The sequence below is a fragment of the Cryptomeria japonica genome, chromosome 11 (genome assembly GCF_030272615.1).
Source record: "Cryptomeria japonica chromosome 11, Sugi_1.0, whole genome shotgun sequence".
Taxonomy (NCBI): Eukaryota; Viridiplantae; Streptophyta; class Pinopsida; order Cupressales; family Cupressaceae; genus Cryptomeria; species Cryptomeria japonica.
This window is the reverse complement of record NC_081415.1, coordinates 101,102,986-101,119,852: the sequence shown is the minus strand read 5'-3', so window position 1 is coordinate 101,119,852 and position 16,867 is coordinate 101,102,986. Positions and strand designations below refer to the sequence as shown.

Sequence of the window (16,867 nt, the reverse complement as noted above, 5' to 3'; positions counted from 1 at the left end):
TCTCAATTTTGGAAAAATTGCAAGCAGGTTGGAATATCTATTTTGGGTTTCTTAAGTCTATATATGTAGATGTACTCAAGTATGTATAGATCTAGTCATCCAGTCTGTATACATGTACAAGGTAATTTTTGAATCCATACCCTATCTTTGGCATTGCTTTCAAAGGGAGAGAGATAAGGTGAAAAATATACAGTGTGAATGGAGTGTACAGATTTCTATAGGTTTTTGGATTTTTGATCTAAGGGGGAGCCTTATCATTTTTTCATTCTTGAGCTAGTGTATAGGTTTCACAAATTTCAACACTTGGCCATTTTTTACAGGTGTTGCCATCAATGCCAAAGGGGGAGATTGTTGGCAATTGACACTCATCTAGTGATTTTTTATGCTTGATTTATAGTTTAGGGTTGTCATTGATGGCAACTCTTCTTGGAGATTTGATCTAGTGGTTGTAATTCTTATTATCCGGAAGCAAGTGTTAACCGGTAGCTAGTTAACTGGTAAATCAAGATTATTCCAATATAGTTTTGGTCCAGAAAGATTTCTGATGATTGCGGTGGTTTTGGTGACTAAGTTTGAGGTGAAAATGAAGAGGCCAACATTGGTGAAGCATTTGGAAAAAATGTTTTGGTTTGGTGATATGTTTTGTTAGAGATTGAAGTTGACTTGAAGCTATATGTTAGATTTTTGATAGTCGTCTTGGAGGAGATGTTTTTTATATGACCAAATTTATAAGATTAAAAATGGTGATTGGCTTTTAATGCATTACTATTATGGTGATATGTTTTGGTGCAATTGAGTATAGTTTCACATATGCATTTGATTCCCAGGTGATTTGGTAGTTGAATAAGATAGAAACAGAGCATATTGCAGAGCAACTACAGTCATAGATCTTGTGCTTAACTAGAACTTATTCTTGCATTGTTAGATGATATTTCAGAATTCTTTAATTATATTTCCTCATTGCAATTAAATTGTAAGTCAGTGAGACTTCCTTGAAGGTTGTAGCCTTTCGGATTATTGTAATTGAGTAGTGAGCTCTAGACAGTGAGCCTGAATGCTAGTGCATTCCCCATCTATGTAATATTTATGTACTCTTGGCCATAGTATATGAATATTGTGGGTTTCAGCCCCACTGTGGTTTTTCCCTTTCTAGGTTTCCACGTAAAAATTTTGGTGTTATGGATTTGTGGTTTATTTATTACTTGCTTATGTTTTTTACTGTTATGAACTGCTAATCGGTGGATAAAGAATAAGTTTGTGAGTTTGATTTCCAGCAGAACACTGATTCACCCCCCAATCTCAGTGTTCCTTCATTCTAATACTAGTTGTATAGATGCCTAAATTTGTCCTATCATAATTAAATAAATATTTTTAATTTATTTAATTATTTTATCCTAAGCCTTCTATTAATTAAATAGATTTTTATTTATTTAATAAATGAATTTATCCTTTTCTAGCCTTCCCTATTTAAATAAATATTTTTATTTATTTAAATTATCTTTTCTGTAAATTAAATAAATATTTTATTTATTTAATTGGTTACACTTCCTTTATTAATTAAATATTTATTTATTTATTTAATTATTTCATTAGCTTTTTCCCTCCATGACACATGTCATTTATCCCCTTCATTATTTTATTATTTTTCCTAACTACCCTTTAATCCTAGCTGACCATTTATCTTTTCCCCTCTTAATCTTATCCATCCATTTTATAAAGTGTCTTCTATATAAGAGGATACTCTTTTCCTTTTACAACCCTAATTAATGCATCTATTAAGCCTTCAAGCAATCAAGCGACTTCACACCCACAGTCAGTTCTTTGTTGAGCTCTTGTGCACATACAAAATCTGAGAGCAAATATATCAAAGAAGATCAATAGAGATAAGAGACAATGGAGATAAAACCCTACTTGGCATGTGAATGGTATTATTATTTAATTTTGAAGAGGAGAAAAACAACAAAACAATATTTAATGGTTATATTCAAATAAATCATTCAAAATATAAAATGAAACCATTCATACCTTTCTATTTTTACCTTCTCCTTCAGATTGGGTTTGATGAAGTGAAGATGCACTCTTGTGCTCCACTTGTTTGAATTTTCCCTTCTTGATTGATGTGGATTGCTCTCCAAGATGCAAAACAAAGATAAAAGGGATGGAGTGATAGGTTCTTAAATAATGGATATAAACTCTAAATGGATAACTAAATATAACGGTGATTCTCTCGATGGATTGTGATGAGCCCAAATAATGGCTTTGTTTTGATAGCTTTTTGTGATAGTATTCCTGCCTAGGTCTTGTGTTTAGACAATATTTGGATCAGGAGACTTTCCTAGTTGATGCCGTTTTAAATATTTCTGGAACTGATTTGTCTGATACTTAAGGTTTTCATGATTATGATTTCTAAATGGTTCATCTATGAAAAATATATAAATCAATCTTAAAATGTGGTTTAATTTATATCATGTTAACATTGGTAGATACACATGCCTTTTGTGCATGTTAACACCATGATGTAGGGTCAGCTGTGAAGGATGAAAGACTAAGCTGGTGGTTTAAAGGAACATTAAACATACTGACATGATGTAGACCCAATCAAAAGAAAGCAACATTGAAGGAGACTGTAACCCCTTGATCACTTCTTCAGTAGAGTGGACATTTATGGTTGTTTTAGTGGAGCTTAAATCTAGGAAAGAGATTGTGCTATATCTTCTCGGTTGCAGGATAGATGTTCTCCTGCCTTGGCTTCTTCTTTTAGTATAATAAACCTGTTCGCCTATTCCATTGGAATATGTGTTGATCAGTTAGGAATCTGTTATAAGCTTCCATATAAATAAAAGGTCTCTATCTCCTCTCGAGGACATAGAACAACCATAAAATTTGTAATACCCAACTTTCAGACTCATGTATTTTTGCAGTCAATTTGGAATAAAGAAATCAATGTTATTTTGAGATTTTCAGTTGTTGTCTGAGAATTATGGATATACTCACTCAAGGGGGCCCACTTGGTGAGTAGTCCATTTGTGTTTTTTAGTTAGTTTTCATCTTGCAATAGTTGTTGTTTTGGCAATTGATTGTTCCTGTAGCCACTGGAAACAGATCATGTGGTTGTTCCTACAGCTAAAGTGGGCAAAGTAGTTCCTATCCGCTTGCCAAAATATTATCATTTGGTAGTAGTTGCTTAAGTTACTTTTTTTGGCAATATGAAGGAATTCATTATGTGTTTCATTGATGCTTTTTCATTGATGTCAACACTAGATGTTATGATTGGTTACCAATAGACAAGTTTTGGTTACCTGTAGAAGAACTAGTGTTACCGGTAGAAGGGAGTATCAGTTAGATACTACCGACATGTTTGGATCAATGGAATATGTTTGGTTTGATGTTTCTAGAGTATTTTTTGGTCAGATGTTGGTATTGACTTGATAATCAGATGATATCATACACTCTAGTAAGCCAACATGGTATATCATTGTAATATGGATGTACATAATGATCTTATTGTAATATCTTTTAGGTGGCCGACCTAATTGGTTTAGGCCTTAGGGTTTGTATAAACTGATGTAATATCTCCTTGTAGATCATGGTGGTAATGGTAATGGAATGAAATATCATATGCAAAGTAGATTTGGTCAAAGGCCTCTGGTATTGAGCTTAACTAGGACTGTAATCAGGCATGGTAGATGCTATCATTGGCAGTTCATTCTTCTGGATTGTTGTCCAATTATATTGAGGTGGTTATAACCTCTCTGTAGTCAGTGAGACTCTTTTGTAGTGAGTAGTACACTCTAGACAGTGTGCCTCCCTGCATGTGCAGGCCCCTTATTATATCACATACTTTCTATAGAAGTATCATTTGACTGTGGGTAGGCTTCCCACCATGGTTTTTCCCTTTACCGAGATTTCCATGTACAAATCATGGTGTTATGTGGCATGGTTGCATTGTGTTGATTCTCTATTTATTCTTAAGTTTTATTGCTAACCGATATTTGTTTCTGCTATTCCGGTATTTAATATTTATGTGCTCTAGTTAAAGGTTATAAAGTGGTTTGATTAATATAATCTGTTGACAACTGACTCACTCCCCCTCTCAGTTGTCCACTGATTATTCTAATAATTGGTACTAGAGCTTTGGTCCTCTTTTGTAGAAGCTTAATCTCTTGAGGTAGATCCTATAACAACTAATAATTCAAATCCACTGACAACTATTTTCATAAGAGAAATTCCTAAGATTGATGGAACAAACTATGGGATATGGAAAATACGAATGGAGACTCATCTTAGATGTCTTGGAAATGATATTTGGGAGATCACTTAGAAAAGATATGCATCTTATAATCCAACATCTGTGAATCTTGCTCCAGTAGACTTACACAAAAATATTGGAAATGATTGCAGAGCAAGAGAAGATCTCTTGTATGCACTCATTGAACAGAAAATCATGGGATTCACTGATAAATCATCTGCAAGGGTTATGTGGGATAAATTGAAAACTCCGAATGAAGATGACCCTACTATCAAAATTTCTAAATTTCTAAACTTGATGGTTACCGACTAAGATATGAGAACTTGAAGATGGAGGATAATGAAAGAATTGCTACATTTATGGAAAGAGTAAATGAGATTGTCATGGGAATTCAATGTTATGGAGGATCTCTGAGTGAAGATGAAATAGTTTCTAAAGTTTTGAGAGCCCTACCACTAACTTACAAGATGAAGGCTACTAAAATTAATGAATTGAGAACAATGGCAAACACTTGAGTTAATAGAGACATTCTAATTGGGAAATTATATGCTTTTGAGCTTGAAGAATTTGGACCCTCTGAAGCTACAAAATCTGACCCTGTTTTTCATGCATCGTCATCTACTAGCAAAAGTAATTGGAAAGCCCTATATGCAAAAGAAATGGAAGATATGAGGAAAGAGGATTAAGAATTTGAGCAACTTGAAGCCCTATTTTCTAGAAGAGTACCTAAAGGACTGACAAAAAGTAAGTATGAAGGAAAAGCACCTTTTAAATGTTTTGTATGTAATAAGATTGGTCATTTTGCATGTAGATGTCCTGAAAGGAATGTAAGATTTGAATAAAGAGTTAAGAAACTATTTAAGCCTAATCAGAACAAATATAGATTCAAGAAAAATAAACTATGCTACATAGCAGATGATGAAGGAGTAAGTAATGACTCAGAGAATGAACTGATAAAAGACTCTGCTAGTGGATCCAACAATGGAAAGGAATGGGTGTTCTATGCTTTAAAGGAAGATGAACCGGAACTAGTTATCAAGAATGAAGAAAAGGTCCTGGCAGAAAAATTTAAAGACAAGGATGAATGGGTAATTGATAGTGGATGCTCACATCATATGACTAGAGATAAAAGAAAATTTATGTCCCTACAAGAATACAATGGCGGTCAAGTTAGATTTGGGGATAACAAATCATGTATGATCAAAGGTAAAGGTATTATTTCTCTGGATGGAAAGCATATTACTGATAATATCTATTATGTAGAAGGTTTAAAGCATAATCTTTTAAGTGTTGGTCAATTGGTGGATAAGGGATTCCAACTTCGGTTCAAAGATGGAAAATGCAAAATCATTAACAGAACTAGTTTGGAGATTGCAACCGGTACTCAAACTAGAGGTAATATCTTTCATTTGAACACCAGTGATAAGACATGTTTGATTTCTCATATTGATGAGAGTTGGTTATGGCATAATAGGTTGTGTCATGTTAATTTTGATTGTATTGTTAAGATTAGTTCAACAAAGGCAGTTAGAGATATACCTAAGATTATAAAGCCTCATAATCCAGTATGTAAGGAATGTCAATTGGGAAAGGAAGTTAGAACTTCTTTTAAGAGCATACATGATAAATCTAATGATGTGCTTGATTTGATTCATACTGACTTATGTGGTCCACCAAGGACTAGAAGCTTTCAAGGTGATGGGTAGTTCATGCTAATAATTGATGATTATTCTAGATTGATGTGGGTGACTTTTCTAAGGGATAAATTTGAATATTTTGAGAAATCCAAGATCTTTAAAGCAAAAGTGGAAATAGAAACTGGATTGAAAATCAAATGTCTAAGATCAGATCAAGATGGCGGGCTCACATCTCATGAATTTAATAGTTTTTGTGAGATAAATGGAATTAGGAGACAATTATCGACACCCCGGACTCCTCAGCAAAATGGAGTAGTGGAAAGGAAGAATAGAACCATTTTGGATGCACCAAGAACCATGATGATGGAAGCTAAATTGCCTCACATCTAATGGAGAGAGGCAGTGATTACAATAGTCTACACATTCAATAGAGTTCATATCAAAGGTGAAACCGGTAAGACTCCTTATGAATTATGGTTTGGACATACACCTACTCTTAAATATTTTAAAAATTTTGGAAAAAAATGTTATATCAAAAGGGATGATTCGATTGGGAACTTTGATCCTAGATGTGATGAAGGGATATTTCTTAGATATTCAATTCAAAGCAAAGAATAAAGATGCTATAACAAAAGATTGCACAAAATTGTGGAGAGCACAAATGTGAAAGTGGATGAGCAATACAAAGATCAATCTATATCATATGAAATAGAACCGATAGTGGAAGTGATCATAATTGATCCAACAATGCCTCAACCGATACAAGACACTGAGATAGTTACACTAGTACAATCAAAAAATTCAACTGTGATTGATGATCAAATTAGAGAACCTGAAGTTCAGTAGACACCAAGGTATGTAAAATTAAATCATTAGAGACAGGAACAAGGGAGTTATGACAAGAAGAAGACTAGAAAATGAAGAGGTATGTCTTATTTTTCAAATGGAACTAGCATCTATTTTTGAAGCTTGTAAAGATAAACATTGGTTAAAGGCTATGGAAGATGAATTAGATCAGACAGAGAAGAATAAGACTTGGACTTTAGTTCCACAGCCTAAAAATAAGAATGTTATTGAAACTAAATGGGTTTTTAGAAATAAGCTAAATGAGGATGGTCAAGTTGTAAGAAACAAGGCTAGACTAGTTTGTAAAGGATATTCTCAAATGGAAGGAATTGATTATGGTGAGACATTTGCACCAGTAGCTAGAATTGAAGTTGTTAGACTATTTCTTGCCTATGCAGTATACAAGAACTATAAGGTCTATCAAATGGATATTAAATGTGCATTTTTGAATGGTGAACTTGAGGAAGAAGTATACATTGAGCAGCCTAATGGATTTTCACTAACAGATGACAAAGATATGGTTTGCAGGCTAAGGAAAGCATTATATGGATTGAAACAAGCTCCTAGAGCTTGGTATGCAAGGTTGGATAAATATCTTTTGAAGCTTGGTTTTACTAAGGGTAGTGCTGATAGTAATTTATATTACAAGATCATTGATGATGATATTCTGATTATTGAAGTATTTGTTGATGATATCATTTTTGGAGGTGAAGACAAATTGTGCATGGAATTCTTTAATAATATGAAGAATGAATTTGAAATGTCTATGATTGGTGAGATGAGATTTTTCTTAGGTTTGCAGATTACTCAAACTGACAAAGGCATTTTTATCTGTCAAACTAAGGATCTAAGGGAATTGTTGAAGAAGTTTGGTATGGATAATTCCAAACCGGTAAGTACTCATATGGTGACAATTGAGAAATTATCTATCAAAGACACGTCTGCACTAGTAAATTCGACAAGGTATAAGTCTATGATTGGTGGCTTGTTATATATAACTCAGACTAGACCAGATATTATGAATGCAGTAAGTATTATTTTGAGATGTCAAAGTAATCCTAAAGAAAATCATGAATGTGCAGTAAAGAGGATATTTCAGTATTTGCAAGGAACAACAAAATATAGCTTATGGTATTCTAGAGATGATAACTTCACTTTATGTGCATATACAAATGCAAATTGGGTGGGAGATACTGGTGACAAGAAGAGTACTTCTAGTGGAGCTTTCTTTCTTAGAAAGAAATTGGTTTCATGGATCAGAAAAAAAACACTCATGCATTTCTTTATCTACTATAGAAGTTGAATATGTTGCAGCAGTAACTAATTGCACTCAAGTCTTGTGGATGAAGCAAATGTTGAAGGATATCAAGGTAAATTGTAGTGAACCAGTAGTTATCTATTGTGATAACTCTGTAGCTATTGACATATCTAAGAATCTAGTATTTCACTCTAAGACTAAGCAAATTTCAATAAAATATAACTTTCTAAAAGAAAAGGTGGAGGAAAAGGAAGACAAATTGGTTTATGTGAACACTAAAGAACAGATTGTAGATATATTCACTTAACTGTTGTCTAAGGAATCATTTGAATATTTGATTGATAGGTTAGGGGTATCTATGCCTCTGATAGAAACTTAACTGATGGAGTAGAGCATTAGTCTAGTATGCATCATCTTCTTTATCCTTTGCTCTGGATTGATGTAGTGGTGCTAGTACTCAAGGGGAGTAGTCAGCTTTGAGATTCACATGATTTTGATATCTATGTCATATCTTTGGCATTGATGTCAAAGGGGGAGAGTTATATGTGAAAATAATGTCATAATATGTCATATGGGAGAGAGATTAAGATTATTTTCAGATTGGATTGCACTCCTCAGGAGGAGTTGCTGAGATTTTTCAGTTTTTCATTGTTATCTTCTATGATAAATTTTGGGCATTTCTTGGCACTTATATGTTTTATTTTTCACATCTAGTGTTGCCATCAATGCCAAAGGGGGAGATTGTTGGAAATATGAGTGAATTGATTATATGTTGCATTGATGTTTTTCCATTGATGTCAACAATAGCTGTTATGATTGGTTACCAACAGACTGATTTTGGTTACCGGTAGAAGAACTAGTGTTACCGGTAGAAGGGAATATCAGTTGGATACTACCGACATGTTTGGATCAATAGAATATATTTGGTTTGATGTTTTTGGATTATGTTTTGGTCAGTTGGTATTGACTTGATGATCGGATGCTATCATACACTCTAGTAAGCCTATACCGGTAAAGGTTTAAGGTTTTATCAGCAGAGCTTTTACTGATAATCTTTGACAAGATGCGCAAGTGGTGTTGGTGCAGCTTCTAGATGGAATTCAGGATGCAAAAGGTGATCTTTATTTGTGCCTCGACTAATTGGAGACATTGCTTTGGCATGGTGAATCTATTTGGGTCTAGGTTATGGACCGGTATCATGTTACATGTTCTCTACATGTTACTGCGATGATTTATGGATTGGTTAATGTTTTTTTGGTCTAAAGCCGACATTGTATATCATTGTAATGTGGATGTATGTAATGATCTTATTGTAATATATTTTAGGTGGCCAACCTAATTGGTTTAGGCCTTCGGGTTTATATAAATTGATGTAAGATCTCATTGTAGATCATGGTGGTAATGGTTGATGAGGCTAGGATGTGTTATTTCTTTTGCCCTTAATTTGCCACTATTTGTCATTCCTATGGTATCCATGTCATTCCTATCACCATTTGGTAAGGAAGGAAAGAGGGAATTCAATAAATATGAAAGAAAAGTCAAAACCAAAATTATGAGCGAAAACCATGGTTATTTATTGACTCAATTGTTTAATTGCCATAACAGGGGATCTAAAGGTGGACAGGTACTTGGAAGAAAGGATTGCTTGGCGCATGGATCATGCGAATGAGAGAACAACATGAAATTGATCTATTTTTGACAGATAGTTTTGGTATAATCTTGAAATGGCATAGACTTGTTGAAGCTATTATATTGTTTTGATTCAATGGCTTGCGGCCCTAGACTTGTTGAAGTTGTTATATTGTTTTGATTCGGTGGCCTGCGGCCCTAGATTAGTTGATGGCTATCATTTTGTTTTGTATAAAACAAGTTTCATGGTTACAATCCCATAATCAGTTAGAGACAATATTAATAAGTAGTGTTATATAAATATGTATGGGATTGTTCAAAAGGATAACCAGATAATATATTAAAAACATTGTTGTTCCAATTATTATTATCTAATTGCGAATGCATGGTTTGAAGTAACAAGCGTTGATAGTTTCAGCACTTGATGACCGAGAAGGCAGGGCCCCCTTGCTCGCATTATCAGGTGACTTTGTTATAAGTGTGAAGTGAGTAATTTTATGTTCTGTTTGCGTGATTTGTGTTTATTATTTATAATGATAATTGTGTGATTCTATAAACAGCTTAGTTTAGATTCAACGTAGTATTGTTTGAAGGAATTGTGAGTTTGTAGAATATTTAATAATCCACACAGCAAGACATCTTTTTGTTTGATTTGTAATTCACAAGTCTAATCAGAAATTGTAGGATAAGGAAAATATCTCAGTTCAGAAATCAAGTTATATCCAGCTGAACTTATGTTTGATTTGATTGAATGAGCTGTGATTTAGAATTCTGATACTTGGACAAATACACATTTAAATCAATAGGTTGTGAGTCATAATTCTAGTATTCTTACATGTTGTTCCACCTCTTGTCACTTTTGTGACAGGAAGCAGAACCATTTTGTCTCCCCTTCTAAATTGCAAAGTCAAAATCATTTGGAGGAAAGTAGTTCTATTATTAGTAATAGATTAAGTGAATGTTTTAAATTGATGTTCATAAAGGAGGTGTTTAATTAAAAAATATTTGATTGAAAGTGTGTGACTTAAGTTTAAATACTTTAAGTGTGAGGTTTAATTTGTTAATGAATGAGCCTTAGATTTGTTCTTAGAATAAGCGTGTAAATCCGAGATGCATTCATAATCACTTAACATACTATCTTCATCCCTTGAGCAAATAGCCACTATACCTCTCATCAATTTACGAATCCCGGATTGACACTTTTAGGTGTAACTGAGGGTGCTTGCATCAAATTAGTCCTAAGTTAATCCAAAGAATCAGACCATAGTTTTACCCTACATTTTTGGCACCGTTGCCGGGGAGAGGTATTAAAGGCATGAAGCCATAGTAAATTAAGTTAGGAATACTGCGCCTTAGCAAAAGCTTGAACAATTGTCAACCTTTCTTGAGCTAGTACCTTAGGTTTGCGCCACAGTAACTCGTATAGGTGCATGAATAGAGCTAGAGATAGTAAAGGTAGATTTGTTAAGAAGTAAGAGACAACATTAGAAAAATCAAAAAGTAAGTCCAAACTTTTAAGTCCTCAAACATCTTTAAAAGGGAAACAAATACAAAAAGAGAACTCACAACAAGAAATACAACCGAAAGGGGAAGTCAAACACAATAAAGAAGTTGATGATCCATTGAAAGACACATCCAGTTAACCAGATCTAGAAAAATGTGCCCTTGAATCTACCCCTGTAGAGGCTCCAATGGAGCAATCTCTAGAGTCCTTAGAGGAAGCATATCAAAGGGTTGCCAAATAGTTCAACGAGTCCTATGACTTAAGAGCAGGTTCATCTTTGGTAAATAACAAGCCAACTACAGTTGTTTATACCCCTTGGGCAATAGACATCATGGGTGATGCTAATAATAATAATGGGGAAAACTTGGGTGGACACTTGAGAGGTCAAAACCAAGGTAATAATAATGAAAGGGCATTAGTAAACAATGAACCTATTGCTTTTGAGTTCCCCATTGAACACTCAGATGAGAACACCCCCATGAAAAACATTCCTCATTCTGCATTACCTATTTTCCATGGTTTATCTATTGAAGATCCTAACATATTTTTGTTTGAATTTGAAGTCCTGTGTAATAGCTATGATTATAGGCATGATGCTCAAAAGCTTAAACTATTTCCAGCTACACTCAAGGATGCAACATTGTGATGGTTTATGAGCCTGTGAAACATCTGAACTTGGGATGAGATGAAATGGTTGTTTATGGACAAATATCAAGATTACTGCAAAACCAAAGACATGTGGGATGAAGTCTTTCGCATGAACCAAAAGGAGGATGAATCCATGGAAGATTACCTAGAACGTTTCATATTCAGTCTTCAACAATCAAGACAGCCAGGACTCACTCCTGACACTACTAAAATGTTATTTCTTAGAGGAATAAGGGATGAGACTATGGATGCTTTAAATTTAATGGGTAAAGGAAATATTTCAAAGTTGAGTTTTGATGATATTATTGAAATTTGTAGGAATTACTCTAGGTCTCAACGTCCCCTAAGGAGTCACTCCAGAAGGTTGCCTACTTCAGAAGGAGTATCAAGTATTTTGAAATGCAAAATAGGTAATCTACTTGAGGATCTTAAAACTGATTTATTAAATCATATGGGAAAATAGATAGACACTTTGTATACCCACAAGAAATAGGAAGAAGCAGAAAAGGCTTTAGCAGTATATTGTCCTACATGCCATAAAAAGCATGGTCCTAAGGATTGTCCATATAATAGAACAAATATTTCATCCCTAGAGGAGGCAAGTAAGCATTCTACCTTAAGACCTCTTCCAAAAGCACTAGCTAGTATGGAATATGCAGAGGAACCTGTATATTTTATGGCCCCATGATGTCCTTTTCTACTAAGAGCAATGCAGCCAGGTTTTCCTAATGAGTATTTTCTTAGTCAAAGTAAAACCTTCCCCAATTCAAATACATGGTATAGGGGTTGGCAACAACCTTCATCCTATCCTCAGTGGTCCCAAAATTACCAGTTTGAAACTCAAGCGTGGCAATAGGCATGGAGGCTGCATGCGCCACCACCTACATCATATCCACAACCATACCCACAACCCTATCCACCTCAAACTCAATTTCCACTTCCACCTTTAATAAATCCTTATCAACAACCACAACAATTCCTTCCACCTATTCTAGCATCCTCCTCTAATCCACTACCTGACCCACCACAACCACCAAAGCCAACATCAATGCCCACTCAACCAAATCCAAATCCTAATAATAAGCCATCCCAACCCATGTATAATAATGAGGTGGCAGGTTATCCCACTTATCCGGTTAATACAGTAGAACTAGAAGGAGTACAATTGAGGTCGGGAAAAACCCTCCAAGGTCCCACAATCATAGAAATAAATGAAGAACCTGAAGTGGAGTCAGAAAAAGAACCTCCATTTCCTGACCGGTTGCTTTCTAAACCTGTACAAAAGGAACCTATGCAAATTGAATTCAATCTCATTAATGAAGGAACCTATGCAAATTGAATTCAATCTCATTAATGAACTCCACAATGTTAACATTAAGATTCCTTTGTTGCAGGCTATCAAGGATATTCTGGTGTATAATAAAATAGTTCAAGAGTTATGTACATGAAGGCAAAAGAAGAAAGAAGATCCAAAGATTGTTCAAGTTATTGGGCAATTGGCAGATCTTATGCTTGGCAATTTGACAATTCCAAAATATGTAGATCCCGAAAGCCCAGTAATCCAGTTAAGCATTGGTAAGATTACTATTCCTAATAAACTTGTGGATTTGGGTGCTGCAATTAATGTAATGACTAACGAGACCAAAACAAAATTATCTCTTGAAGGACTTAGGCCCACACCTATAGTTCTCCAGATGGTTGATCGTTCACTGGTCAAGCTTGAAGGGGTTATTGAAGATGTGGTCCTTTCTATTGATTCATGGGATTTTCCAACTGACTGTATGATCTTGCAACCAAAAGTTAAGCTGGGGGGATATCCCTTAATCTTAGGATGATCTTGGCTAGCTGCTGCTAATGCTTTTATCAACTGTCGGTCAGGTAATATGGTTATCTTTAATGGAGAACAAACTAAGCAAATAACACTATATCCACATGTTAGCCCCTGTTAGAAATAGAAGATCCTATTTGGGTTGACAGTGACTTGGAAGAGTCCCTACCAGTCCTAACCATTGAACAAGTGCATGATTTTGAAGAAACCACTAAGGATTAAATTCTTGTAAATTTTGTTCAGAATAGGTACAAGTCGAATGACATTTTAGACAACTTGGTTTTTCCCTCGCATATAACTACTAGTTGTCCCTTTGGAAGTTTTCCTCTAGCAGGTGGTTCTTGGTCCATTCAATACTTTTTCATATTACATCAATTGTTACCTCACCAATGTTTGTACAGTCCATTACTATCTTTAGAAAGTCATGGTTCATCACAAGTGTTAGCTCTGGATTCCCCTATACAGTCACAACCTATGGAGATTTTACAAAGTCGTACCCTTAATATTAATCCATAGTTAAGTCCAGAACAGATTAAGGACCTTATTACCATGCTTAGGGACAATAAAGCCACATTTTCTTGGGAGTACCAAGATATATGTGGTATTCATCTTGACACTTGCACACATCACATATATATTGAGGAAGAGAGTCGTCCTATCAGACAGCCAGAACGAAGACTTAACCCTATTTTGCGAGACATAGTCAAGGAGGAGCTACAGAAATTGTTCAATGTTGGTTTCATCTATCCTATTTTAGATAGCGGGTGGGTATCTCCTCTAGTAGTGGTACTGAAGAAAAATGGTAAGTGGCATATTTGTGTCGATTACAGAGCTTTAAATAAAGCAACTAAAAAGGACCATCTTCCATTACCATTTATTGATCAAGTTTTGGACACTCTTGCAGGTAAACAATTCTTCTCATTCTTGGATGGATTCAGTGGATATAATCAGATCCAAATAGCACCTGAAGACCAAGATAAGACCACCTTCACTTGTCCCTAGGGGACATTTGCCTACAATGTGTTGCCATTTGGATTATGTAATGCCCCAACTACCTTTCAGTGGGCTATGCTAAGTATTTTTGCTAACCTTGTGAATGATTGTGTAGAAGTTTATATGGATGACTTTACAGTTCATGGCAATACTTATGAAGAGGCAAAAGCAAACTTAGAGAAAGTGCTTAAAAGATGTATAGATACTAATCTATCTTTAAGTCATGAAAAGTGTCACATCCTTATGACTGAGGGTATTGTGTTAGGACATTTCATTTCTTCAAAAGGCGTTCAAGTTGATCCTAAAAAGGTCCAGATAATTCAGGACCTACCTACACCATCCAATCCAAAAGATGTTAGGAGCTTTCTTGGCCATGCTAGGTATTACCGACAATTTATTCAAAATTTTAGCAAGATTGCCTCTCCTTTGTTTCCTCTTTTAGCTAAAGATGTTGTCTTTTCTTGGACGCTTGAGTGTCAGGAGGCTTTTAAAACTATTAAAACCAAGCTTGTGACCACACCAGTCCTTAGGGGTCCAAATTGGGAATTGCCATTCCACATCCATACTGATGCCTCTAACTCTTCTATGGGCACAATGCTTGGACAAAAAGAAGACAATCTCTTTTATTCTATTTACTACATCAGCAAGAATTTCATCGGTGCAGAGGTAAATTATACGGTAACTGAAAAGGAATTTTTAGCTATTGTTTATGCTATTAATAAATTTTGTCATTATATTACTGGATATAAAGTGTTTTTTCACACAGACCACTTGGCAATTCTCTTTCTAATGAATAAGCCAGTAGTCACTGGCAGAGTCATTAGGTGGTTGCTTTTATTACAAGAATTTGATGTCACTATACTTGATAAGCCTGGTTGAGAAAATGTGGTTGCAGATTTCCTATCCAGGTTGCAACTGCCAGACAATGAACCAACTCCAGTTGATGACACCTTTCCAGATGAACACCTCTTTGCTATCTCTGCAAAGAGTCCTTGGTTTGTTGATATTGCCAACTACTTGGTCACATGCAAGTTCCCTCCTCACTTATCACCTCGTGGACATTGGAAGTTGGTGGGCCTTAGTGGATAGTATACTTGGATTAATGGTCTCCTCTTTCGCACCGGCATTGACAACATCATGCGCAGATGTGTACCTGAGGAGGATGTCTTTGACATTCTTTGAGCTTGTCATACTAAACCATGTGGAGGACACTTTGCTACTCAGAGAACCACTCAGAAAATTCTCACTGTTGGGTATTATTGGCCTACAATTCATAAGGATTGTAAGCAGTATGTTCATCATTGTGATCAGTGCCAGTGGATGGGTCATCCTACACACTCTGATGAGATGTTGTTACACCCTCAGCTATCTCTGGAACCCTTCGAGAAGTGGGGCCTTGATTTCATAGGTCCTATTAATCCACCTTCTTGGAATAAAGAATATATTCTTGTTTGAACAGATTATGTCACCAAATGGGTTGAAGTCATTGCACTCAAACATGCATGAGACACTAAAGTGGCTAACTTTCTATATTCAAAAGTTTTCACTCACTTTGGTGTTCCTTGAGAAATCACTACAGATCAAGGACCCCAGTTTACTTCAGAACTTATTGCTGCTCTAGTCAAAGAATATGAGATCCGTCACCGGAAGTCCACTCCTTACCATCCCCAAGCTAATGGACAAGTTGAGGTCACCAACAGAGAGCTTGAGAACATTCTTACCAAGGTGGTTGCTCTTCATATGCATGATTGGGCCATGTGGCTTCCTGAGGCTGTATGGGCCTACCACACGATGTGGAAGACCACTATAGGTCTGACCCCTTATGAACTCGTTTATGGTAAGAAGGCAATTATTCTGATTGAGTTTAAGATTAAGACTCTGCAGACTACATTGCAACTCAGCCTAAGTCTCTCTGATGCCCAGAAGGACCGTATTGCCCAACTACACTCTTTAGATGAGCTCTGTCAGGATGCACTCTTTCACACAGAGGTCATCCAGAAGTAGCGGGTTCTGTGGCATGATCAACATATTCGCCAATGATCCTTTCAACTTGGGGATTGGGCACTCTTGTATGACTCCCAATTTTAGGATTTCAAAGGCAAGTTTCATACAAGATGGCTGGGACCTTACAAAGTTGAGCATGTATATGATAACGGTGCTATTCAACTCCACACTGTGGATTCTAAACGGAACAAGCTCCTCGTTAATGGTCACCGCTTGAAGTTGTATCAAAAACCTCTTTCAAAGGAAGCCTTCTTTCTTGGTGTGGCTAAGG

General features: G+C 35.6%; 1 protein-coding gene across 1 annotated transcript in view; it reads left to right on the top strand.

Moving 5' to 3' along the window:
* Window positions 1-16,596, top strand: part of LOC131860053 (uncharacterized) — a 62,944-nt gene extending 46,348 nt beyond the window's left edge. The window contains exons 3-6 of the mRNA XM_059214406.1: window positions 13,275-13,550; window positions 14,357-14,503; window positions 14,708-14,788; window positions 16,172-16,596. Of these exons, the coding sequence (XP_059070389.1) occupies window positions 13,275-13,550; window positions 14,357-14,503; window positions 14,708-14,788; window positions 16,172-16,596 (929 nt within the window). The remainder of the gene's footprint in view (window positions 1-13,274; window positions 13,551-14,356; window positions 14,504-14,707; window positions 14,789-16,171) is intronic.
* The last annotated feature ends 271 nt before the right edge of the window (window positions 16,597-16,867 follow it).